General features: G+C 33.5%; 1 protein-coding gene across 1 annotated transcript in view; it reads right to left on the reverse strand.

The window, feature by feature from the left end:
* The window catches only part of GFRAL (GDNF family receptor alpha like), a 63,945-nt gene extending 37,103 nt beyond the window's left edge, over positions 1-26,842 (reverse strand). Inside the window, exons 1-6 of the mRNA XM_011981279.1 lie at positions 26,821-26,842; positions 22,611-22,745; positions 20,619-20,777; positions 9,268-9,321; positions 7,836-8,166; positions 145-395 (exon numbers count right to left, since the gene is read on the reverse strand). Of these exons, the coding sequence (XP_011836669.1) occupies positions 145-395; positions 7,836-8,166; positions 9,268-9,321; positions 20,619-20,777; positions 22,611-22,745; positions 26,821-26,842 (952 nt within the window). The remainder of the gene's footprint in view (positions 1-144; positions 396-7,835; positions 8,167-9,267; positions 9,322-20,618; positions 20,778-22,610; positions 22,746-26,820) is intronic.
* Between the last annotated feature and the right edge of the window lie 397 nt (positions 26,843-27,239).

A 27,239-nucleotide genomic window follows, 5' to 3' on the forward strand; every position in this document is an offset into this window, starting at 1 on the left:
AAATGCAATAGCAAACACAAAAATGTCTCTGCCATGCTGGATTACCACTTTGTACTGTACAGGCAAAAACAAAATAGATAGATAGATAGATAGATAGATAGATAGATAGATAGATAGATAGATTATTTTAGTCGGGGAACTTACTGAAACATGATTTTCTATGAAGCATGTGCTGGAAAATCTTGCACAAAGATTCCTCACTTTGTGTAATGGTCCTACAGTTACATTGCACTTGAAGGACTGTCCCAAGGATATCTATGTAAGCAGCTTTGCAGTCATCACTTCCTGAACATGTGAGGTCCTGTTTGCTTAAGGCGCTAATGCAGTTCTCATCTTCATGGCACTTTCTAGTCACACGCTGCCAGCATTTTGACTGAAATGTTCTATAGTGCCTCCTAGACAAAGAATGAGGAAAAATAATTAGTTTTGAATAATATTATTTCACATTAACATGTGATCCCCCATCACCTAATGAAAGACATGGAACACAATGCCTCCAAGATGCTAGTACATAGTTGAAAAGTAAATTTGTAATTTGAAAAATCACCACAGGGAGTGTGAAAGAAACTGTAATCTTGTGAATTACATCCCTTTATTGTGATGAAAGACAAAGGCTAAGTTGAGGATTCCCTGGATGGATTTCCCTTTATTACTAATTATATTCCAATATATGATGATTTGAGGTATGAACTACTTCAGAGATTTCTTGGCAATGTTTTATTCTGAATATAGTTTTGTGGCTAGCCTTTGGCCACTGTGTCACACCAAGTGATTTCAAATAAGATACTTGACCTTTCAAGTCAGTTATCCCACAGGATGGGAGGTGCTTTATACTTTCTTAATGGATTAAGCAGACTAACTAGAATTTGCAATATGTTGTGAGGTATAAGATTTCTGACTATGTATTTGATTATTGGTATAATAAAATGGAATAAAAGTCTGGATAATGTACACTAATTTCATTTTTGAATATTTTTACAATCAGAATATATTTTCATTAATGGATGTAAGAATGAAAATCTTTCAATTTAATCTTTGTCACCTAAAATTCCTTTTTACTCTTTCTTGAATAGGTTGCCATCAAACATGTATCAAAGCCCTATGAGTACATGACATTTTCATGAAGTTATTTGTCCACACGGATGCTGCTATGTTAAAAAACCAAAGCTCAATTGTTTTTAATAATTGAATATTTAAGTCATCTTAAAGGATAAGCTTTTAAATATAATATTGAAGATTAATTCATGTACATTAAATTTATAATAAGGGAAATACTGCAGATTTTCTGAACATATAATTATTAGGCCAGAAGAACAAACATTCCTTCAATGCAGTTAAGGGTTACATATAACATATATCCTAAATGTAAGTTTTGGAAGTATTGATTGTCGCTTAGATAGAGAATATATCTGTACCTATATGCTATTTGTTAATTTTAAATATGTGTTTTACTAAGTTTAAATTGCATGATTTATCTACTTACAGATAAATAGATACATTTTCACTCAGAAAAAATGCCATGAAATTTTGCCAAAATGATGAACTAAATAATATTTAATTAAAAATAATATACTACTTTGGTACACTGTATTCTGAAACCATTTGAAATATAAATGGACTAAAGTCTCCAATTAAAAGACATAGTATGGCTGAATGGATTAAATGGATGAAAAATAAAATGAGCCAATGATCTCTTACCTCTAAGAAGCATACAGCATCTATAAAGAAACACAGAGTGAAAATAAAGGGATAAAAAAGATATTCTATGCCAATGGAATCAAAAAAAGAAGCAAGAGTAGCTATACTTTTGTTAGACAAAATAGAATTCAAGACAAAAACTATAAAAAGAGATAAAGAAGGTAATTATGTAATGATAACGATTCAATTCAGCAAGAGGATATAACAATTGTAAATATATATGCACCCAACACTGCAGTACCTAGACATGTAAAGCAAATACTATTAGAGCTAAAGAGAAAGACTTCAACATCTCACTTCCAGCATTGGACAGATCATTCAAACAGAAAATCAACAAAGAAACATCAGACTAAATCTGCACTACAGATAAAATAGACCTAATAGATATTTACAGGACATTTCATAAAATAGCTGAAGAATACACATTATTCTCCTCAGCACGTAGATCGTTCTCAATGATAATCCATATATTAGCTAACAAAGCAAGTCTTAAAATTTTCAAAAAATTGATATCATATCAAGTATTTTCTCTGATGACAATGGAATAAAACTAGAAATCAATAACAAGCAGAACTTTGAAAACTAAACAAATACAGGGAAATTAAACAATATGCTCCTGATTGACCAATGTGCAAATAAAGAATTAAGAACAAAATTTAGAAGTTTATTAAAACAATGAAAATGGAAGCACAACATATCAAAACCTATGGGATACGACAAAAGTAGTATTAAGAGGAAAGTTTATAGCAATAAGCACCTACATCAAAAAAGTAGAAAAACTTCAAATAAACAAATTAGCAATGCATCTTAAAGAACTAGAAAGTCAAGAGCAAACTGAACCCAAAATTAATAGTAGAAAATAAATATGAATAAATATCAGAGCAGAAATAAACGCAAGTGAAACAAAAAAAAAATCAAAAGATTAACAAAATGAAACGTTGGTCTTTTGGAAAGATAAAATCTCAAACCATCAGCCAGACTAATAAAAAGAGACAGAAAACCCAAATAAAAGAAATCAGTGATTAAAAGGGAAACATTACAACTGATGCCACAGAAATTCAAAGGATCATTAGAGACTACTATGAGCAAATATATGCCAATACATCAGAAAATCTAAAATGGATACATGAATAAATCTGTAGACACATACAACGTAGCAAGCTTGAACCACGAAGAAATCCAAATCCTGAACAGACCAATAACAAGTAATGAGATCGAAGCTATAATAGAAAGTCTCCCAGCAAGGGAAAACCTAGGACCTGATGCTGAATTTCACCAAACACTTAGAGAAGAACTAATACCAATTCCACTCAAAATATTTCCAACAATAGAGGAGGGAATACTTCCAAACTCATTCTATCAGGCCAGTATCACCCTAATACCAAAACCAGACGAGACATATCAAGGAAAGTAAACTATAGGTCAATTTTCCTGAAGAATATTAATGCAAAAATCCTCAACAAAATCCTAGCAAACCAAATTCAACAACACATTAAGATTTTTCATCATGACCACGTGAGATTTTTCCTAGTGATGCAAGGATGGTTCAATACATGCAAATCAATCAATTTGATACATCATATCAACAAAATGGAGGACATAAAGGATATGATCCTTTCAACTGATGCTGAAAAAGCATTTGATAAAGTTCTACATTCCTTCATGATAAAAGCCTCAAAACCTGGGTATAGAAGGAATATACCTCCACAGAATAAATGCCATATATGACACACCAGACCAATAGTTAGTATCACATGGAATGGGGAAGAACTGCAAGCTTTTCCTCCAAGATCTGTAATGAGACAAGGATGCCTACTTTCATCACTGCTATTCAACATAGTACTGGAAGTACTAGCTGAGCAATTAGACAAGAGAAGGGGAAAAAAAGGCAGGGGGCAGGGGAGTATCCAAATTAGAAAGGTAGAAAAAGTATCCTTGTTTGCAGATTGTATAATTTTATATTTGAAAAGACCCAAAGACTCCACCAAATAACTCTTCGAACTGATCAACAAATTCAGTAAATTTGTAAGACATAAAATTAACATACAAAAATCAGTAGCATTTCTATATGCCAACAGCAAACAATTTGAAAAACAAATCTTCAAAGTAGTCCCATTTACGATAACTACAAATAAAATAAGACACTCGGAATATGTCTAAATGTCCAAAAAAGACTAAGCAAATTAATTAAGCTACATCCATGCAATGGCACACTCTATAGCTATTCAAACATTTAAGAATTTTCTTTTTTTAAATTTCTTCTAAGAAAAATGAGACAGATGTGCAGAATGGGCAGGTTTATTACATAGGTATGCATGAGCCATGGTTGTTTGCTGCACCTATTGACTCGACCTCTAAGTTCCTTCCCCTCCCCGCCTACTCCCCAGCAGACCCTGATGTGTGAATTTTTTTATATGCAATTATGGAAAGAACTTTAATCCACATTTAGGGAAAACTAACAAAAATAATATACAGAGAAGGATACCATATAGTGCCACCTGTTTTAAATCAATTAAATAAAAATACATGCATATTTTAAAGTATTTAGAATATTTTCTAAGCAAATACCTTGTCATTACTTTTTTAAGTTAATATATAAAAATACAATGTATTATAATTTTCCATAAATACCCAGACTTTTGTGAAATTGGCAAGATATAATCTCACCTCCCAGAGGGTATCTGTACTAGAGAAAATTAATTGAGAAATGGCCCTTAAATTGTCCTCTTTGGCTTTTAAAAAATAAAGGAATTTCAAAACCCATCATGAATTGAAAAATCTGGAACAGGGACAGAAACTGTATTTTAAAACTGAAGTGCCCTGTTTTGCCTATGTACAGGCTCTTCTGCAAAAAAGGTAAGTATCATAAAGGGCTTAATATTCTCATTGAAGAAGTGGTTTTCCACTTGGAGATTTGTTCTTCATCTGAATTACATTAACAATAATTTAATATAAATGCTGGACATCTCCCTAAGGCAAAATTTCCTCAGGAAAATGATAGGATTTGTCTTTTCACATTGACTACTAATATTATATAACATTTCCATCACCTCTATAAAGTACTCATTAAGGGACTATTTGCACATAGTGAAAGGAAATTGAAGACACACAGTCCTTACACTTGAACTAATCTAAGAAAGAAATTACATGAGAAGAAATATGTATATGTATATTACAATATAAAAATTACGTGTACAATATTCCAAAGTGAGAGGAAGGGAGATGACGTTTTTTGAGTGCTTATCCCACTCCAGACCCTACACCAAACATTTTGAGAAGGTGGTTAAACCCGGGAGTCCCTGTTGAGGAAAATCATCAACTCTGTGCCAGTCCATCTGAGAAGGTGCTGATACCAAGGGGAGGTTAGTGTAAGAGTGTGTGCTTCAGAGTCTATCACAGGAAGTCTCAAGGACTGTAGCAGCAGAGCCATCACTTGCTATTAAAATATTTTCCTTGATGTGGATGCTCAGAAATACCATGCTTTGAAGGTTGAATGCTAATGGCTTCCAGATAATTAGATAGCACCTCTAAAGCCCTGGCACTGGAATTAGGCAAAGCTGGGAACCCACCTGTGAATAAATCTGATATTTTTATAGTGATTATTATTGAAACAATGGTGTCCCCTGGCCCTGGCTGGTTAAAATATTATTAGGTTTCATCGTTGATGTAGGAATGTGATAGTTAGAAAGGCAGAATAGTAATAGTTTTAGTTCATTTGATGTGAGAAAAGTAGTGTGCTCATACGTGTTTACCATATTTCATTGATTTCAGAAGATACCATAATTTATGTACAACAACAACAACAACAAAAAACACCTGTGGGGACTTAAATTATGACAAATATCTTTGTCATTAACCTTAAAAAATTATTTCAAATATGTCAGGGATGTTAAAATATGTAAAAAGAAATTGCATCTTAGAATCAATGAAATATAGTATTTCTCTAATAAGGATTTTTGAGATGATAAATGAGTTGGAAAACCTAAATTGCATTATAAAAAGTATTTTGTCACTGCCTTTATTGTTCACTCAAGAAAAATAAATAATAAGCCTTAAAATAACTGACACACATTTGCATGAAAAATTCTCAAATACTATTTTAAGAACTTTGATATCCTATGTGATAAGTTGACGAAATATGTCAATGCTCTAGAACTCTGCTTAGCTCTTTATCACTTATTTCATAGAATGTGTGCTATGGGGAAGCAGTTCTTTTTAACAAATATTTACAAGATCTGGAACTACTTTGCAAGTTACAGTGACTGAGAATAAGAGTAGACATAGTTAAAAAGCTAAAAAAAAGAATTTTACTAAGAATCTTCAGGAAGTTGGTATCATTCCTTTTTTGGTTTTTTGCCAGTGGTTGAAACAAGGGGACAAACATGACAAATCACACACTAAGCCACCTACATGTCCGAAGTCCTAGGCAGTGTCTCTCAAGCCCTTATATGATATAGGACTGTTCACACCCACTCAATTAAATCTCTCATCTCGTCCCTATTTCTCTCCCCTTTGCACACTCTACCCTCACTGCTTTTCTAACATGCCACATACATGTTTTCCTAAGCTGGCTCGTCAGTTTGCTTAGTATCTCCTCTCTCAGTATCTACTGAGAGAGGCCCATTTTCTCACTTCAGCTATGGTAAAATGCTTCCTGTTGGGGCCACCCCATTTACCCTGCAACTCTTTCAGCCCATTCACAATCCCTTTTATTCTGTTCTTTTTTAATCTCCAGAGCACTCAGTGCCTTAAAACAACATATACATTTTTAATTTAATATTTGTCTTCTCTCTGGACTATAAGATCCATAGGCATTTGTTTCTCTTATTCATCATTGCCTAGAGTAGTAGTAGGTGCTTGGTTACCCTTTGTTGAATTAATAAATAAATGAATAACATTACTCCCCCAAGAATCAAAGGTGTGAGGTTGGAAAGAGGAGAATGAATACATTTCTATGATCATGGCATACATGTGTGCTAGGGATGTCCAAATGCTATTTGTATACAGTATCCTCGACATAAGTAACTCCAAAAAAGACTCTATCTTAGATTTCATAGGGTGCTTTTCCAACAGGGACAAAATATTTTGTTAAATAAACAAGACTGCATCCAACCAGATAAGGACATAAACAAGTATACTCTTCCACTATCAGTCCTCTCAAGAGGACTCCGTGGCCATAAATAGAGTAGGACTTCAGCAGTTCAAAATGGCTATCTTACCTGACACCGTCTTGCTATCACTCATGATAAGCACCCAGCATCTGCTGCCAACAATTCTCCCAACATCGAAGACTCTTCCTTGCAAGATTGATGGACAGCCCAGATAAGACCAGAGGAATCTTTGTTTTTGTCACTCTTCCTGGACTCGTTCCTTAACCCTTTTTGCTATCCCTTTTCTCTTAATGTTAAATGTTACTTTGTTGTGGAATGTTTAACCTATAACCCTTATATATCGATTAAGTACACTATTATGTATGGTTTGCAACACTGACTGATTTGTGGAGTGGCTTCAGTCTGTGTACCCATGGCTCTGAAAACAAAGTGAATGAGAAGTACTAAGGAGAATTGCCTCCTTGGGAACTCCATGTAGCTCATGGCTTTTGGGACTGAACAGTATTAAAGCCTGACATTGTGAAAAGACATAAATGTGTGTAGACCTGGTTATCTCTGACCTTGCACCACTCATGTGAGTATTTAAGCTACCTTCTTCTTCCTGATCTCCAGCCTAAGACAGAAATAATTTATTTCAAAGTTTGAAGAGTCTCCTTGCCAAAATAATAAATTTGTAACAGCCTTATATAATTAAACAAAAAAAATTAAAAGGCTGATATATAAATTAGGTCTATTAACTCATTCATTAGACTAACATGAATACATAATTTTTACAATACTATTTCATGGCTACCATATTTTGACATGCTGATCTTTTATTTCAAAAATCTATTCTGCATTTGAATTTCAAAGACGATACTGCACATGTACCACAGATTCAAAAAAATATGAATTGTCTGGCTTTATTTACACCATGTTGGATGATGGTGGGAACTCTAGCTAATGTAATGAGATCAAGTGTTAGGACTGGACTGTAACAAATAAGGTGCCGAAATAAGAAAGTAATATATGAGTGTTTTTACCCACCTGCATAATTCATCATTTTGGCAGCTGCGAATTACATTGAGGCAAGTAGGGGGTGGAACCATGTTCAGTGCACATGGCTTGCTGTGAAGAGCTTCTTTGGACTGCTGACAAGGTATATCAGATTGAGAACAGTCACAAAAAGCCAACATCTGGGCAATGTTAAAAGGTATATTTTGATAGAAGAACCGTATGGCTGCTTGGCAGTGTTTCACATCACACGGATTTCCATTTGCTGAGCAAGCTTTAAGGTAAGAGGCCAACTGTGCATTACAGACCACATCCCCTACACATGCCTCTGCCACTTCCAAACAGGACCACATCCCTTTGAATCCTGAAAGCAATGATATGCCCAGGTCGTGGAAAAGTAAACACAAAGCTGTACATACAGAATCTGTAAAACACTGTGAGAGGTCTATGAGCAAAATACAATGATGTACCAATGTCCTATTTTTGGCAAACATTACATCTTTTAGAGTAAGTATGAATTTACTGAGACCTAAAGAGTAGACTTATTGGAATCATCTTTCATCTATACAGGATACACATTGTTATCTAGAGTGATGGGAAGTGTGCAGGGCCAAAATCGAGCTGAAGGAAAAATCTCCCAGTCCAGGGTTTTCAAATGCAAACAATAAATCTTCAGAAATTGCATTTGAACTATATAGCTTATGGTTAGCTCATTGGCTCAAGGCAAAATGATTCTTCTTCTGCTTCACGTTTTTGTGAGGGGAATCTTGAATAAAGGTTCCACATAGTTATTCTAGCATACGTAAATGTTTATATTCCTACAGAAACACAATTACACACAAAAACAGTTGGTGCCAAATAACTTATATGATCACAAATATCCATGAAATGTAATCAATATCTACTATTTGGGTTTTTGTTTGTTTCATTTTTGAGACAGGGTCTTGCTGTATAGTGGCGTGATCCCAGCTCACTGCCACCTCCATCTCCTGGGCTCAAGTGATTCTCCTGCCTCAGCCTCCCAATGAGCTGGGATCACAGCCACATGCCCCCATGCCCAGCTAAGTTTTGATTTTTGTTTTTGTTTTGTTTTTGCAAAGACAGGGTTTTGCCATGTTGTCCAGGCCGGTCTCAAACTCCTGGGCTCAAACGATCCACCTACCTCAGTCTCCCAAAGTGCTGGGACTACAGGTGTGAGCCACTGCGCCCAACCTGGTATTTGGTTTTAATTATTAAATATTTCTCAGCACATGTGTACATTGATAACGGAGGGGCAAAGTAGTTGCTTCGATGGATCACTAGTAAAAGAAATGAAATGACTTGGTTGCATTTTATTATATTAGAACTGTTAAACAACGTAATTTATTTTGTATTGGCCTATCTTTAGGAAGCCTGGTAACTACCTTTTAAATTATATTATCAGGTATTTGCAATGCAGATCAAAATCGTAACTTATCAACATTACCATGATGGGAATGTGTAGTTAGATTCCATTTGAATTTATCCTCTTTCATGTTATCTAGAAGGAAAACAAAGAAACTATTTTATTATTGAACAATTTTCTGAATTTCCTAGGAATATGTGAGCCACATTTATAAATGAGTAAAGTACACATATATTCAAGCAAAAGTACATACAACGTTATGTAACATGTATTTAGCCTTTGATATTCAAAATTAGTGTGGTATAGATGAAGAAAATAAGCCTCTGAAATATCATTCAAGTGAGCTAAACAGCCCTGCTTTGAGGATTCAGTTACTTGAAGACTTAAATAAATGCTAGTGACTAGACTGCATGCATGGAGTAAACAAACACTGGGCGCTGACTGGGGGGAGGAAAAAAAGAAAAAACAGAAGGAATATTTTCTGAACACCACCTCCCACCACAGTCCAGTATAGAAACCCTTCTCAGTAGAGTCTTCATTAATTTGAAATGCAATTTTAAACCCCGTTTCACCTCTGATTATCTTATCCTCCAAGAGTTCTTAGAAATTATAATTATAGTATTGAAAAATCTCATTAATGAAAATGAATGTTCAGCTGATTCCAAAATCTTTAAAGGAACATTGGTTGGTTCCCTACTATGTACCAGGTGACAAACTGAGGATGTAAATCTGCAGTCCCTGTCATCGAGCATCCCATAGCCTAGAAGGAAATACAGACATACAAAACAAAGCCAAAAGAAACTAAAAGGAGGACTAATGTATCCATAACGTGGCAGGGGAATCAGATGATAGGATTTTCATTTTGAAATGAAAATTATTATTTTTTCATTGGATATTAAGATACTAACTTTTGTTATGGCATTAATGCCCCTTCATGATTCAGTATGTCCTAATCTGAGCTGTTTGTTCATATTTCCTGCCTTCTAGTCTAGTGCATATATAAGATGGTACTATCGCAGGAAGCTTACTTCTACCCTCAGGTGTGTCACGGCCTTCCAGACTCCTTATATTGTCCAAGCTATTCTCACTGTGCATGGTTTTCGTTTTCTTAATTGATCAAGTCTCAGCTTGAGAACCACTCTTCTTCTTGATCCCACCCATCATCCCACCTCTCTGAGGAAGATCTGGAGGTTCCAACTTCTGTGCTACTATTCCATATCTAATAAAATCCCAATAAACAGATCCCAGGGAGTCATATAGTTTTTGTAACAGGTACAAAAGTCTAGGCTAGACATTCTTTTATGGATTAACACCTCTGCATTGGGACTGATTGGTAAGGCTGTGCTACTGACAAAAATATATTCAAGAAACTGCTGTGTAGACATAAACAACAGCAGCTTCACTAACTGTTATTAACTGAATGTTTTTCCCATTACCTCTAAATTTATATTTTGGAGCAGTAATCTCCCTGTGCAGTTGTGAAGTGATGGTGTCTTTAGGTTAAATGAGGTCATAAGAGTGCGGCCCTTATCAAATAGGATTAGTGTCCATATCAGAAGACTTCAGGGAGGTAGCTGTCTATCTCCCCTGGAGCACTCACTGAGGAAAGGTCCTGAGAACACAGGGAGAGGGTGGCTGGCTATCTACAAGCTAGTAAAAGAGGACTCCTAGCCAGGAACAGATCCTAGGGACTTTTATCTGAGATTTTTCATACTCCAGAACTGGGGAAAAATACAATTTTTGCTTTTTAAGCCACCCAGCCTGTACTATTTTGTTACGGCAGCCAGAGCAGTCTAATTTACTTACCAGATGAGTACTTGTTATCAACACAACAAAACAGTTATTTTTAGTGTCTGAAAATAAAGTGCTTCTTAGAAGGTATTATAATACTTATACATTAAATGCTAATTTTAAATGAAATTAACATTTATACATTAAATATAAAGCTAGCATTTACACACACACACACACACACACACACACACACACATTTTTTCCCAGAGGGTATTTTAAACAGTGGCTTTTACTGAAAGAGGAGTTGAAGGTCAATATGTTTTAGAAACAAATAAAAGTATTCACTAACAAGACCTACATGTGAGTTATAAAATCCTATACAATTCATCAGAAAATACCCAACAATCCCTAAAATATGGTAATATCTAATATTAGAATCAGAAGTACTTCCATGTATCTTCTTTTTCTTAACATGATAGTATCAGAAACTAAACTCTTGTAAATATTTTGATTTATATTTTATAATCTGATAAACATGCTTACAATAAACTAGTAGACAAACATGTTTCTATAAAATGACTAGTTGAATTAAATGCAACCGATATTTCTTTTTTAGGGAGTATGTGGCAACATTTAAAGCAAAAGCAAAAGCAAAAGAAGATCCTCAGAGGAGACTGAGAAGAATCATCCATGGAAGCAAGAAGAAAAACAGAAGAATGAAAATATCTGGGAGCCTAGCTTTTCTCTAGCTTCATTTCCCTGTAGCTCTTGCTAATGAATGCTGCCCATTTCCCATACAGAACATACCACGATATCATTAGAATGTGTTTATATCTACTTTGCTAGCTTTATAGCTTCCAAAATATTAATTACTCATCCTTATAAAACATTTATACTTCTTTGAATTTTATGCTATCTGGTTGTGCCTCCCTCTTTTCTCTTGTCAAATATTAACCTCAAAGTCTTGCCCTGATATTCAGCATTGACTCAGGTACTGTCTCAATACTCTCCTCTACCTCAGATCTTGTCATTGTGCTAAGTTACCTCTATGCCTTTTGGAAAAAGAACCATCTTCCACCCTTAATTCACAATTCCTTAACCATTGCCCTTATGACCTTCACCGACACTCCAACTACGCCACACCAATGATCAACTTCTAGACCTGACATTGACATGAAGTTCTCTCTCTTTCAATTGTGAATATTAATTATCTTACTGGCTTCCAAAGCTTCACATTCTTGATTACTTCAAGTGCATATATACCTCCGGAACTTTCATCTTTTTATTCACTCCCAATCTTAGCATCATCTCCTGGATTCACAGACTCTTTCCAGCCTAGATCACTCACCCTAATAAAGGAACAGTTTCTTGTTACTGTCATTCCGTCCTTACTTCTTTTACTTTCTAGTGATTCTCTATAAAACTCCAACCCTATAAAATTTTGCCGTGTGGCTTTTCTGCTCATTTATACTGTTTTTTTTTTTTCTCACAGAAAAGTCACACTACCATTCTAACTAGTATCACAACAAATTAAAAAAATAATTACCAGCAATTTTTCTTCTAATGTGTACAATTTCAGATGTCACCAGACATTATGCATTTACATCAAGCTGCATATCCTACCATTTCCTTCATCATTCTCATAAGATGACCTTGACTCTCATGTTAGCAGAGGCTTCAACTGGGAATCCCTTTATGCTGGAGGACAATGCTGGGAAAATGGCATGTGGGATCCATGAGATCAGGGACTATATCTTATTATCTTACATTTCTACTCAATATTGTTCAATAAACATATTTGAATAAATATTGAATATTATTCACCATTCAACCCTGCATAATCAATTGTATCGCCCTTTCTAAATCATTCCCATTCTCATACAGAACTTTTTTTTCCATCTTCTGGGGAAAAAAGCCCTCTTTTTACCTCACTTATTTATCCAAGCACTGCCCTATTTCCTGTCTTCCTTACAACAATCTTTCAAAGTGCAGTCCGTATTTTCTGGCTCCAATTTCTCTCTTCCTATCCCCTTATGTACTCTCCAAACTCCACCTCTAATCCTGCCATTGTGCTTACCATGCCACAGATACTGTTCTTATCCAGTTCATAACCTCCACATTGGCAAATGCAATAGCTGATTTCTGATTCTGAAGTCTCTACCAAATCATTTGATCTTCTTAAACTTTCACCCTTCCTTGAAACTCTTTCTTCGTTTTTCTTTTGGATGCAATACTTTCCTAATTTGCTCTTTCTGGCAGCTCCTTATCGTTTTTCATTGCTGATTCCTTCCTCTTCTCTCACACTAGTAAATGTTGAAGTATCTCATAGACTAGTCCATGGACCTCATTCATTTCCTCTTTTATTGACCCACTGGTAACAATATATATCCAGAATCTGTTATCATCTCACCCTGCTACCACTCTGGTCCAAGACACCATTAATTTCATTGTTAATCTCAACATAAAACAAGGTCCTGATTGAATTCATCTTAGTCGTCAAGGAAGGCTGGAACCTCATTCATTTGAGCATCCTGTATACAAATTTCTTCAAACATTCCCAAATGCAGTCTACTTTAGAGGAATCACTGCATTAACAATTCCACAAAGCAACTTCTTTCAGGCTTTTTCTTAATACTGCACACATTTGGCCTTCATCAAGGGTCTTTGATTGTTCTGTTTCTCTCTCACAGATTTTCCTAATATTCTCTTAAAAGAAAGTAAAATGTTCAGATTCCTGACAGACATGTGCTGCTATTGCAGTCACTCTTTACTTCAGCTATTAATGGTGTATCTTTCTTATGGAACTGTTGTGTGATATTTGTGAAGTCAAATCTGAGGACAGGGCTGATTCTCCTACAAATAGAGTAAGGTTGACTAAAAATTAAATAAATGAATTTACTTATGATTTTTTAATATGTTTTCAAAAGTGTACAGACATATTTTTATAAATATTCCAATATCTGTTATTTTTCAAAAACCATTTAAAGTTATTTCAAGAGAGCTATTACAAATGATCTTGCATTTTTAAAAACTGACATGTTAAAAAAACACTACAGTTTATAGAACCACATGTTAATGTTCAATTTCTTTTAGTGATATTTTTCTTCATCACTTTTGCTTTTTCATTTCATTTGATGATGTTTTTTATATATTCTCCAGGGTTTACACATAAATATTTCATGAAAGGACACATGATTTAGATGCTCAAAATATGTTTAATTAATGAAAAACACTGACATTGTATATTTACTAATCATTTGCTAAGTGTCAGGCATTATGCTAGGTGCTTTAGCATATTTTTAAAAAGAAATAACAAAACTGATTTTCTTGAGAATAGAAAAGTGCATGTCTGTGTGCTCTGGAGAATATTTTGGGAATGCAAAGCAGGGAGAGAAAATCATTTTATTGAAGTGATGATTAGAAGGTTTGTGGAGGATGCTGCAGTTGACATAGAGAGAATGCTAAGATTTAAATTATCATGTTCTTTCTCATATTTAAATTATTTTCTTTATAATTCTTTATCATGAATTATAACAAATCAGCTGAATGCGTTCTGCAAACATAAAAACCATGTCAGGTCCTTTATGAAGTCCCGGGGATATTTAGGCCTTCTCCTTTAGGTCTTGTCCATATGAAACTTTCATTGAGTACAAGGTTTTTGTATGACTGATTCATCAATATTTCCACATAGCGGTATTTAATAAATTTCTACTGTGGGAAAAATAGGTTTAGTATGTAAACTGATTTCAGTTTAACTGCTCTAAATATATATAGTTCTGTTGATATACAATATTTTGTCAAAATTTGATATGCTAAAAGTAGCTATTAAGGCTGTTAAGTTCAGATGTTTCAGATGTCTTACCATCTTGAAAAACTCAATATATATTTTAATAAGCATTTCAGCATGCTCACATTTCAGCCTACTTAATCTAAAACTAGTAACGTCTACTAATTTGCAAATTAATGCCATTATCAGGCCCTATCTTATTTGACTTTTCAGCATTTTGACAATTTTCCTCATGTACTCTCTTTCATTGACTTCAAAAATTCCACTCTCTGTAGCTTCTTTTCCTGTATTTAAAAACCTTCTTTTTGATTTCTTCAACTAGATTATAAAATTATTCTGAAAATATCTTTCTCTTCTCTTTGTGTTTTTCCCAGGCAGTCTAACTCTCCTTTATGTTTTTTATCTACTTATAAACCTCTGTATCTCTGTTTTAGATTTCTCTCCTCAAGATCTCTGTTTCCCAAGGCCAGCTTGATGAGACATGTTCCTTTACATTTTCAGACTATTTTTTTTATCATTGCAAACTTAGGAAAAATAATACCAACATTCCTAACCCGAATATTCTAAAGCATACCTCAGATGAAATGTTTTCAGAATACAACTCATCACTTTCGTCCCCAGTCCTGTACAATTTTTCATTTACTGGCTCAATGTACAGCAATCCCCTTGTTCCAAGCCAGCCACCTGGAGATTATGCTTAATACATTTTAAACTCCTTATATCCAACTGGTCACCAATTCCTATTGATTATTATTCATAAATAGGCCTTAAGTATATATTTTATTATAATTCTCAGGACCAGTGCCTTAGTTAGGCATGCATTACTTCTCTCTCAAATTATTTTGATGGCTTTTTAACTGATATTCTTGACCTGCGTCTTTCTCTGCCCCCTATTCCATCCTCTCTAAGTTACTGCCTGTGATATCTTATGAGAAACTGATGATACATTCCTCTATTTAAAATATGTAATAGCTCCTCATAACAACGGTTTAAAGTCTAATCTCTTTAGAAAGTTATGTAAGCTCAGCTTTCCTCCTTTTCATAAATATCTGGTTTCTTTCCAGTGTTATGAAATACTTTTCCATTCTATTATCCAGCTTAACAAGGGAATTCTTGCTCCCCAAATGCTCCCCACTTCATTCTATTTCTTCTGCTTAAAACATCCATTTTGTTTTGCCTCCCTAATGAAACCAACTTACCCTAAAAAGCCGAAGTCTGACAATTCTGTGAAGTCTTCTGAGTCACCATTGTTTTTTACTCTATGGCTTCTAGTACTTTGTCTGTGCATGTGTGTATGTGTGTATCCTTATCATGTGTATAGCATGTATCACACTGTACAGGTGATATTTGGCAATTATTATTTTAATTAAGAATTGAGATAATACAAAATATGTTATGTGATGATACTGAAATGAAACTAGAAATCAATAATGAAGATATCTGAGAAATCTCAGATATTAGGAAATTAAACAACCTTCTGTCTGGGCGCGGTGGCTCATGCCTGTTATCCCAGCACTTTGGAAGGCCGATGCTGGCAGATTACCTGAGGTCAGGAGTTCAAGACCAGCCTGGACAACATGGCAAAACCATGTCTCTACTAAACATACAAATATCAGCCAGGTGTGGTGGCATGCATCTGTAATCCCAGCTACTCAGGGGGCTGAGGCAGTGGAATAGGTTGAACATAGGGGAAGGAGGTTGCAGTGAGCTGAGATTACTCCACTGCACTCCAGCCTGGGTGACAGAGAGAGACTCTGCCTCAAAATACTATAATAATAATAATAAAATAAATCATAACAAAGAGGAAGTCACAAAGGAAAGGAGAAAATATTTTGACATAAATATAAATTAAAACAACGTATCAAAATGTGTGGCTATAGCTGAATCAGTACTTGGAAGGAAATTCATAGTATTAAATGCTTATATGAGGAAAGAATAAAATCTCAAATCAGTGGTTCAAGGTTTTATGTTAGGAAGCAAAAAATGGGAAACATCTTAAAATCAAATCAGACATACACATAAAGAAACAAGGAATAGTAAAACTGAAAGGACATGAATTATACAAATTATCAATATCTAAACATAAAAAGGACATCACTGCAACTACTACAGACATTAAAAAGGGCAATTAGGAAATACTAGGAGCCACTTTGTAGAGAGATAGAAACCAAAAAGAAACAGTAAACTGAAAACTTGAAGGATAAAAATCCAACATAAATTCAGCAAATGGAAGATACAAACTACCAAAGGTCACTCATGAAGAAATAGATAACAAGAATAGTCTTACAACAAGTTAACACATTGAATTTATATTTTCAAACCTTTTTAATGAAGCATGGCCCAGATATCTTTACTGGTTAATGAAATCAATCATTTAAGAAAGGAATAACATCAATTATTTTTGTGCTTTTCCAGAATATTGGAGAGGAGGAAATACTTCCCAATTGATTTTACAAGGCCAGCATAACTTAGATACCAAACCAGACAAGGACATTATAAGAAAACAAATCAACATGCCAATATACTTTATGAACATAGTTTTTTTAAACAAAATGTTAGCAGTTGAATCCAGAAATACAAAAATAATAATATACCATGATTGAATAGAATTTAGCCTTGAAATGAAGGGCTGGAAAAACAGTAAAAAATCAAATAATGAATTTCGTCATATAAAAAACTAAAGGAAAAAAATGTGATCAGGCTTGGCAGGACATGAGGGAGGAGAAATGGAGAGAAGTTGGTTAATGGGTACAAATATACATTAACATAGAAGGAATAATTTCTAGTACTTGATAGTACAGTAGGGAGACTACAGTTAACACTAATTTACTATATATTTTAAAATAGCCAGAAAAATTGGAGTACCCCCAACAAAAAGAAAAGATAAATGTTTGAAATAATTAATAGTAATAGAGGCAAAAAAAATTTGCAGAATTCAGCATTCATTTATTTTTATGCATTTATGATTTTAAAAATGAAGAAAACCAGAAATATAAAGGAATTTCCTCCACTTGATAAAGAGAACCTGCAAAGAACACACACACAAACACACTCTTCATGGTAAAAAACTGAATGACTTTCTCCTAAGACAGGTGAAAAGGCAAGATGTCCACTTTCAACAATTCTATTGACTATTATATTGAAAGCTCTAGTTAGGGTAATAAAGCAGGGAAAAATGAATGAAAGACTACAGATTGGAAAGGGGAAGATGAAACTCTATTACAGATGACAAGACTACTTATATAGAATTTCCTGCAGATTCTACAAATAAAAGATAGAATAATTGCATTTAACAAGTCATAGGCTATAAGTTCCATACAGAAAAATCAATTGTATTTCTATATAATCACTATAATCAATAGAAAGTTAAGATGTAAAACAAATTACCATTTACAACAGCACCAAAAGCTGAAGTGTGTTTGTAGAAGCCTAAAAAGTTGTGCAAGAACTATATACTGAAAACCATCAAATATCGATGAACTAAATCAAAGAACTTATAAATAAATGAATAAATATATCATGTTAATAAACCTGAACACTTGACATAGTAAATTGGTTTATAATTTCAAGGTAAGTCCAGTCAAAATGTCAGCAGGATTCTTTGCAGACATTGACAAGCTGATTCTAAAATTTTTATGGGAAGACAAAGAAGTGGTCCAGCCCAGTGGCTCACACCTGTCATTCCAACACTTTTGGAAGCTGAGGCAGGCAGATCAATTGAGCCCAGAAGTTGGGAGACCACCCTGGTCAACATGGCGAAAACCTGTTTCTACTAAAAATACAAAAATTAGCTGGTGTGGTGGCATATGCCTGTAATCCCAACTACTTGGGAAGCTTTGGCAGGAGAATCGCTTGAACCCAGGAGGTAGAGGCTGCACTGAGTCAAGACTGGGTCACTGTGCTCCAGCCTGGGTGGCAGAACAAGACGCTGTTTCAAAAACAGCAACTACAGCAACAGCTAAAATTAAATTAAATTAAATTAAAGACAAAGAGCTAGAATAGCCAAAATTATTTTTAAAATAACAGTTAAAGGAATCATACTACTTGACTTCAAGACTTTCTGTGAAGCTATAGTAAGACTGTAGAATATTTGCAAAAGTACAGAATTAACTCAATGAAAAAGAATAGAAAGTCTGGAAATAGAGCCATTAATATGTGGCCAAAGGACTTTTGAGGAAAGTAAAATTGATATTATTTTCCACATATGTGGGTGGAACAATTAGATATTTGCATGGAAGAAAATCTGACTTATATCTTGTACTGTATACAAAAATTAACTCATAATATAACATAGGCCTAAATATAAAACCTAAAACTACATCATTTCTAGATTATATGAGAAAATCTTTGTTAATGTGAATTAAATATCTATTAGATGAAACATCAAAAGTATGATCTATGAAAGAAAACTGAATTTCACCAAAATTTTTTAAATTCTATTTTTTAAGACACTCTTAAATGACAAGACTAAAAAAATCCAAAACACATATTCTGATAAAAAAATATCTATTCAAACAGAAACAGCTCTCAAAACTCAATAAACAAAACACCAATTTAAAAATGGGCAAAAGTTTGAAGAAATACTTTACCAAATAAGATAGATAGATGGCACACAGCACATCAAAATATGCTCCACATTATAATTAAGTGCAAATTAAAACCACAATGTGGTATCACTAAATATATATCAGAATGGCAAAAAAAATATGTGCTGCTGGGAATATGAAGCAGCTGGAACTTTTATACATTGATGGTTACACTAAATCTGAATTACAGTTTAGAAGCTTTTTGTAACGTTAAGCGTGTACTTATCATATGACCCCACAATTTCGTAAGTGAAATAAAACTTATGTTTGTCTGAATCTTGTATGTGAATATTTATAGCAGCCTTATTTTTAATCCCTGAAAACCTGGAAATAATGCAATTTACTTTCAATAATGAATGGATAACCAATCTATTATACACTCATACAATGAAATACTACTCATCAAGAAAAATAAACTTACACATGATAAAAATTAATCTCTAATGTATTATGTTAAATAAAATAAACTGAATTAAAATGGCTACATATGTTATATAACTTCATTTGTTGATATTCTGGAAAACGCAAAATCATGGAACAGAAATTTGTTCAATGAGCCCACCATGGATGACTGAATGGGTTGGACGATGAGACCATTCCATGTAGATGAGAGGTAACTCTACCTCTTATAAAGTGAGAGAAGGTTGATTGTGAAAGAAGAATTGAGGACTCTGTGATAACAGGTGCATTCCTCTGTTGATTACTTTTTGGAGTATATAGGGACATTAAAGACTGGACACTGTTCACTTTAGAACTGCTTGATCTTGCACATCTCTTGGAATGTCTTTGTTGTACCCTTAAAGGTACATGCAGGCTAGCTGATCACTACTACTCCAGTGTATTAGCCTGATTAAATGTCCCTATGCAAAGGCAAGTACAACTCTAGCAATAGTTACATTTTTATTTCTCCCAAGAGACTTAGAGTTCCTTAACAAAAAAGATAATGTATTATTTGTCTTCTATCATCTAGGTGTTATGCAAAGCCACAATAAACTTCACAAATATATGAATTGAGTGAGTGAATCTATAATTCTAATGACTCGAATGAAGCTTAGAATTTTGGTTAGCAATGAAAGAAATACGTCATGCACTTGCTGAGGTCTATGGTTCACAGAACCCCAAGGTACATCAAGAACTGTATCAAAATACCTCATGTACCCTTCAAATATATACACCTACTATGTACCAACAAAATTTAAAAAATAATAAAGCTCTGAAAATAATTAATCAAATTACAAAAAAATTAATCAGATTACATAGATGTGGTTAATTTTGAAATTTTTGCTTTTTCATGACTATAAACATTTCTTATAATAAAATATTACCTGATTTATTGACACATTCTTTTCCAAGCAGTTTGTTCACAGTACAATAGAAGTCATCAGTGCAAAGACACTCTTTAAATCGGAAATTGCTTTCCACTAAGTACTGGATACTCAGGTTACAGTATGATGAATTCTTCATCTTGCAGGGGTCACCTGGATCTCACAATCAAACACATAACACTATAGATACAAATCTTATTATAATTTTGGACTCTTCCTCCCCAAAGGACTTTTAACATATTAATCTGAATAATTAATTAATATGGTAAGATTATCTGGGGTTGCTGCAGGATGCCCATATAAGTGACTTTTTAAAAAAAAACATGTATTTTCATTGAATATTTTCCATAATGTACTTTCTATATTAAAACTTGCTGCATTTCAAAATAGCTTTTTCCTACTTAGAACATCATTTCTTGCTTTTCAGTAAAAATAAGGCTACTCTTACACGAGGTGACCAGAATGCTCTCTAATCTTAGTGTTTTATCAGCTTATCTATTTTATTAGCTATTTTGTCATAATCTGATCTTTCATTTTCATGTCATTGTAAGACTATAGTAAGAGGAGTGCAGGCGGCTTTAAATTTATCATTAAAAATTATGTGGTCCTGGCACATAGCACTCAACAAATATTATTGAATAAGTCTTTCATAATTACCAATATTTCTTTTCCTGCATTAATTTAAAAATATATATTCCTCTACCTGAACATTTTCTTTTAATTATTCTGAATAAAAATACTTGAGTTTATTTCATTTGTACACTTGAGAATATGTATATTTCAGCTTCATATATAAAATAATTATGCAAATATTATTGCAATTTACTGCAAATGACTTGCTATTTGTAAACTGAAATTAATAAATAAGTTACTATTTGTGACACCTAAATATAATATTTTGACAGCATATTTTAAATTGCCTTATAAAATGCAGCAAGAAGTTTAATCATCAAAATAAATAGATTATACAATGTTCTACTGTATAAATTGACTATGTTCTACTATAGAGTTTATTCTATTTACTTTTAGTGAAAGGAGTCTTACTATAATGCTCTCATTCAATGCTTATTTAGCTACTTGAATATTCAAAATATATATATTTTTTTCTTTTTAAGGAAATACAGGCCGGGCACAGTGGCGCACACCTGTAATCTCAGCACTCTGGGAGGCCGAGGCGGGCAGATCATGAGGCCAAGAAACTGAGACCATCCTGGCCAAGATGGTAAAACCCTGTCTCTACTAAAAATACAAAAATTACTATGTGGTGGCGCGCACCTATAGTCCCAGCTACTCTGGAGGCTGAGGCAGGAAAAAGAATTGTTTAAACCCGAGAGGCGGAGGTTGCAATGAGCCAAGCTCCAGCCTGGCAACGGAGCTATACTCTGTCTGAAAAAAAAAAAAGAAGAAAGAAAAACAAAAGAAAAAAAGAAAATAGCAGTCACTCTCCAATATTCACATTCTCAACTCTTGAACCTCCCCACAAATGTTTGGAAGGTAGCACAAGCTAAAAACAAAACTATAGCTTTACTTGTTCTTGACATAGAATTGAAAATACTGTATATATGTTTCAAGAATATAAAATGTACATTATACATGGACAAATACACAATTATTATAACAAATCTTATTTTTTCTATTTTATCATTGACATATATAATCAAAATAACCTTTTATTTGAAAACAATACTGCCATGGTTCTGAGAAGAATGCGTAAAATTGTAGCATTATACATGGCGTGAAAGGTAAGAAAATAATCTGAAATCTTGAATAATGCTGCCCTCAACATCAGTAATTAAAGCACTTTAGTAATTAAGAAAATCCTTTTGTAATTAAATTTGCTAATACATGATTAAAAGTGAATCAATTGGAGGTCAAGACTGAGTAAGATACTTAGGGAAAAACTTAGTTCTTAGGATAATGACGAAATATCAAATCCTATTTTTATCTTAGTAAAAATAAATCATTTAAGTGTATTCTTAGCAACTTGTTTACCTGAATCATTGCAGGCATCTTCCATTATTCTCCAAGCATGTTTACATCCATTTGCATCATGTAGGCATTGCTCTCTTAAATATGTGCAATTATTGGTTTGGGAAGTGTATTCATTTTCCAAGCTTAGCCCCAAAGCTTGAATAACAACAACAACAAAAACAAGTTTGTAATATAAGTTTGGCATCCATTTTCTTCAAATATAAGTTATTCATGATAAGGAGCAGAATTATGGAAAACAACATGTAGTGAAATTATTGATGGTGGGAATAACCTTAACCTCCTCTCTAGCTGTAGATCTATACTTCTTTCTATAGGTTCTTAAATGAATTACTTTAAATTTGCTCATTTTGACTTCTCATCATCTATTCTTCAATTATACATTATTTTTATTACTATTGTTCCATTAAAACTGCTCTTAAAAATGTCTCTACCCCTTTAAAATCTAACTTAATGTTTTTAAACTTTATCTCGCCATTGAGCATTTTGTTGACTTTTTGTTTTTGAAACTTTTCCTTTGCCAGTCCTCCCTTCTTGTTCTCTTGATATTTATCCACTTTGTATTTTCTGACCACAGCTAAAATTCTTCCCAGGATCATTTTACTTTTCTAGTAAAGTATAATTTTAGCTTAGGTTCTCTTCTCAGACCTCTTCTATTTTCATTTTATACATTCTCTGCAGAAAATTCCATGTACTCTTATGGTTTGAACTAAAGTCTGATGATTCTCAAATGTGTAATTCAATCTCAGTATTTCCAGTGTTCCAGTCATAGATACGTAATTGTTGTCTCTACCTGAATGTTTCAGAAACACTTTCACAGGGTCTTCATCATCATTGTTCCACTGTGGTCCACTCTACTTCATCCATAATGCCACAATTAACATAAGCACCAAAACTAGAAATCTTGGTTTTGTGGTGGACTATTTTCCATCCTCAACTTCACTCTCCCATATTCATTCTTGCTAAATTTGTTGACTTTCACTTTGAGCATTTGTTTAACTTATTAGTCAGTCTACCTCCAGTTTGAATCTTATTCAGAACCTTATTCAGATAGGCTCTGTATAACCCCTAATCTACCTAATGCACTATTCTAGTCTTGCCATTTTTCTGTTTATATCCTTTAAATGATTTCTCATATCAGGGCTCTCATATTCCTCACCATGTGCAATCTGGAAGACCTCAAGCATTTATCATTTCCCAAATGATCCATGTTGTCTTACACCTCTGTGTACATACTGTCTGGTTCCTGATGAGCATTTTCTTTCTTTTTCTTCTGGAATAACCCTTTTTGTTGTTTAAAACTGAACACAATTATTAGCTATTTTCTGGAAACTTTACTTGAATTCTATCCTCCCCTTTTTCCACACCCAAAATGAATTTGACATCTTTCATCCACTTACTAGAACTGTAGGGATCCCCCAATTACAGAATTTACTGTTCCGTAGTGTATATATTCATGTGCTTGTTTCCACCACTGGATTGTACAGCTTCACCCACAGACATTAAGGATAATTTATAACTGTATTTTGTCATCAAACACAATTATGCAGTATAGGTATTCAATAAATAAATACTGACGTATACCCAACTTATTAGTTGTTTATATATAAGATATGTATAAATAACTGATAACATCTAAAAAAATAATACCTTCCAGATATTTACAAGTTACTTTTGCTAGAGGAGAAATACAGCAAATTTTCCAAAAACAATCAAGAAAATAGCAATGTTAATTTAATGTGTTACACAAGTTAGTCAAATTGATTCTGCAAACATATGAACTGACACTAGCCAAATCAATTAATAGAAAAAAAATGGGGATTGCAGTTGTGTTACAGAGACAGTTACAGTAACTGTCATCAAGAGAGTCAAGCTATAACTAAATAAGAGTGAAATTATTTGAATTTTTAAACGCTGTTGTTAATCATGAATCACCTGTGACAATATAGAGCGATCGGCTTCAAGTAAGGCCTTGAAATCTTTTTTTTTTTTTAAATCTTACCTCTTTCCAAATCTCATCTTATAAGAAGAATCCAAGACAACTGATTGGACCATATGTACTACTTGCTGGGTCACTGCACTTGGCGATTAGGCCCATGGGTGTAGCTTGGTAACATTTTCCTTGCTGAGGGCTGGAGTGGAAATGGACATATCAGCTTTCTGTTTTCTCATGTGTTCATGGACAACCACATCTAGCCAAGCCCTTGTACTCTTTAGTTGGCAAGCCCAGAGAAAGAAAAAGACGACCCTTTTGATCCTAGCCCAAAGTTACTTGGTCAAATCCAGTTTTTCAAAGACCCAGAAATAGGAATTTGAAGTCATAAACTCAACTTATAAGAAAATGGTTATTAATGTCATTAATCATTATATCTTGTGAAAAGCCCCCTCAAGAATCTTATAAGTGATAATTTCCTGGATATATCAAAATTTCATCAGTACTTCAGAGTAATAATCACTTGGAAATACTACATGTTATCTTCCCCAATTATGTTTTACTTCCTTACACATTTTCAGTTTTTGGTTGAACAAGCTACTTAATAGATTATTTTATAGGATTTTCCACACCATCTACTCAGACAAAATATTGACTCAGCTAAGAAAACCACCTCAATGATTTGGTCCACAAGAATCAGAAATATAACTTTACCTTTCCAAAATCTGCCTTATTCATTCCTGACTATGATTTGTGGTTTTATATTTAACCTAGGATTTTTCAAGAATTTTCCTGTAATGCTTAATGAAAAATAACTTCTATTTTTGGATAATGCTGCAAATTATATCACTCTTTTAAAGACGTATAGGACTCATTATCCTATTAAATAGTCTGAGTTTTTAAAATTCATTGTTTTCCACATTTCTTTGCCAACAGACATTTTCCTCATTATAAGACCTATTTAATGTCAAACAAGCATTCTAAAAAATATAATATGGGAAATGTTGGTACAACCTATCAAATAGTATAATTTTAGTTCTAACAATGTTAAGAAATTATTTCCCTCCTTCATGCAACCTGGCGTCAAGTTAATTTAGAAGTAAAAGATGAAAATAAGACGCCATTGCCTTTTCAACTGAGGTCATAATGAGTCTGTAATGTATTTTGTGAGCTTCATTATGTTGCTGCCTGATCTATAAAAATTATAGTTTCCTATATTTCTCTTTACAACAAAAAAAGAACTTTAGAAATATTAACAATCTTTATAAAAATAAGAAAATATTTTAGAAATAATTACAAAAAGCAAAATTCTGGAACAATGGAAGACTATTACTTAAACCAAAGAAAAACTGAAAATATATAAGGGATTTCTCTCCTTCTTAACTTGTTTCCTTGACTTGATATGACTCTCCTTTTATGTTCAATACAATTTAAAGTAAACTTTGCTTTCCTGCCCACAAGTATGCCTTTATTCATCAAGTGTATATTAGTTTAAAGGTAAAATGTCATATTTTTAAAATTACTATCTAGCTACAATTATAATTATTCCTTTTCTGAATTCAGTTTATAGATTCTACCAAATGCTAAAGAAGCTATAAAATATTCTCCAGTCACACACCTAGCAAATACATTTCCATGGGTTCTGCATTAAATAAAAATAAATTATTTTTCATCAACATCTTATAATACATTCATCGGATCCAATACATGAGAAGTAAGTCCACACTTGAGTTCTAGATCATAAAAACTAATCAAAATATGAAGCATTTTGATATGGTGTTAATTTGTTTTATTTAACTAAATTACTTCTAGTTAGCAAATATTAACACTGTAGGTAAACTGAATGGTTTAAATTAACCTTATTTTTATTAATTTCAAAGCAAAATAAATAAAATAGATAATAGTTTGAAATTTTTCATCTTATAACTTGTAAAAAGATACTGGAAGGTTTTATTTCTAAAAGGTTCTAACACATGTGTGAATTCCATCAATCCTAATAAATAACTCAAAGTCATTGGGTTACTTTATACAATAAGACAGAAACAAGCTGAGAGATTAATGCAATTATCATATTCTGCATTATCCATAGAGTTAGAAATAAATGAGTAAAAGTGAGCGTACATTTTTGCAAGAGGAATAAACCATGGTAAAGCATAAATTTGTAATTTACTTGGTACTTCATATTATAAACTCCTGTTAAGCTTAAGTGTGATAGTGTTCAGTTTACAAAGAATTAGTATTATGAATAATTCAGATAAACCAGAGGCACCATTCACTTACCCAAGAAAATAAGCACTATCATGCTGGACAACTCACGGCTGTTCACCTGGAAAAAAAGGCAGATGTGTTTCTTCTGACAACTTTCTTAACAGTAACTGTACAGAATAAGGCTTCAGCCTCAGTGTTTGCTTCCTAAAGGCATTACCAGTTCAAGTCAGCTTCCTGGGTCATCATTTCCTCCCTAGTGTTTCCTAAGCTGTGAACTGTTCTAATTATATTCAAATTCAATTATTCTCCTGAGGGTGCTGGTCTTGGATAGTAGGATATTATGCCTCGGAGAAAGCCCATGAGCCAAATACTAAGAGAAATGATACATAATCTGCACATTCATGAAAAAGGTTTACTTTCCTTAACTAAAATACTACACTACTTAAAAGCCTCCCAAATATGACTCCAAATTTTCACAGACACTTGGGCAT

The sequence above is a fragment of the Mandrillus leucophaeus genome, unplaced genomic scaffold, assembly GCF_000951045.1.
Source record: "Mandrillus leucophaeus isolate KB7577 unplaced genomic scaffold, Mleu.le_1.0 Scaffold223, whole genome shotgun sequence".
NCBI lineage: Eukaryota > Metazoa > Chordata > Mammalia > Primates > Cercopithecidae > Mandrillus > Mandrillus leucophaeus.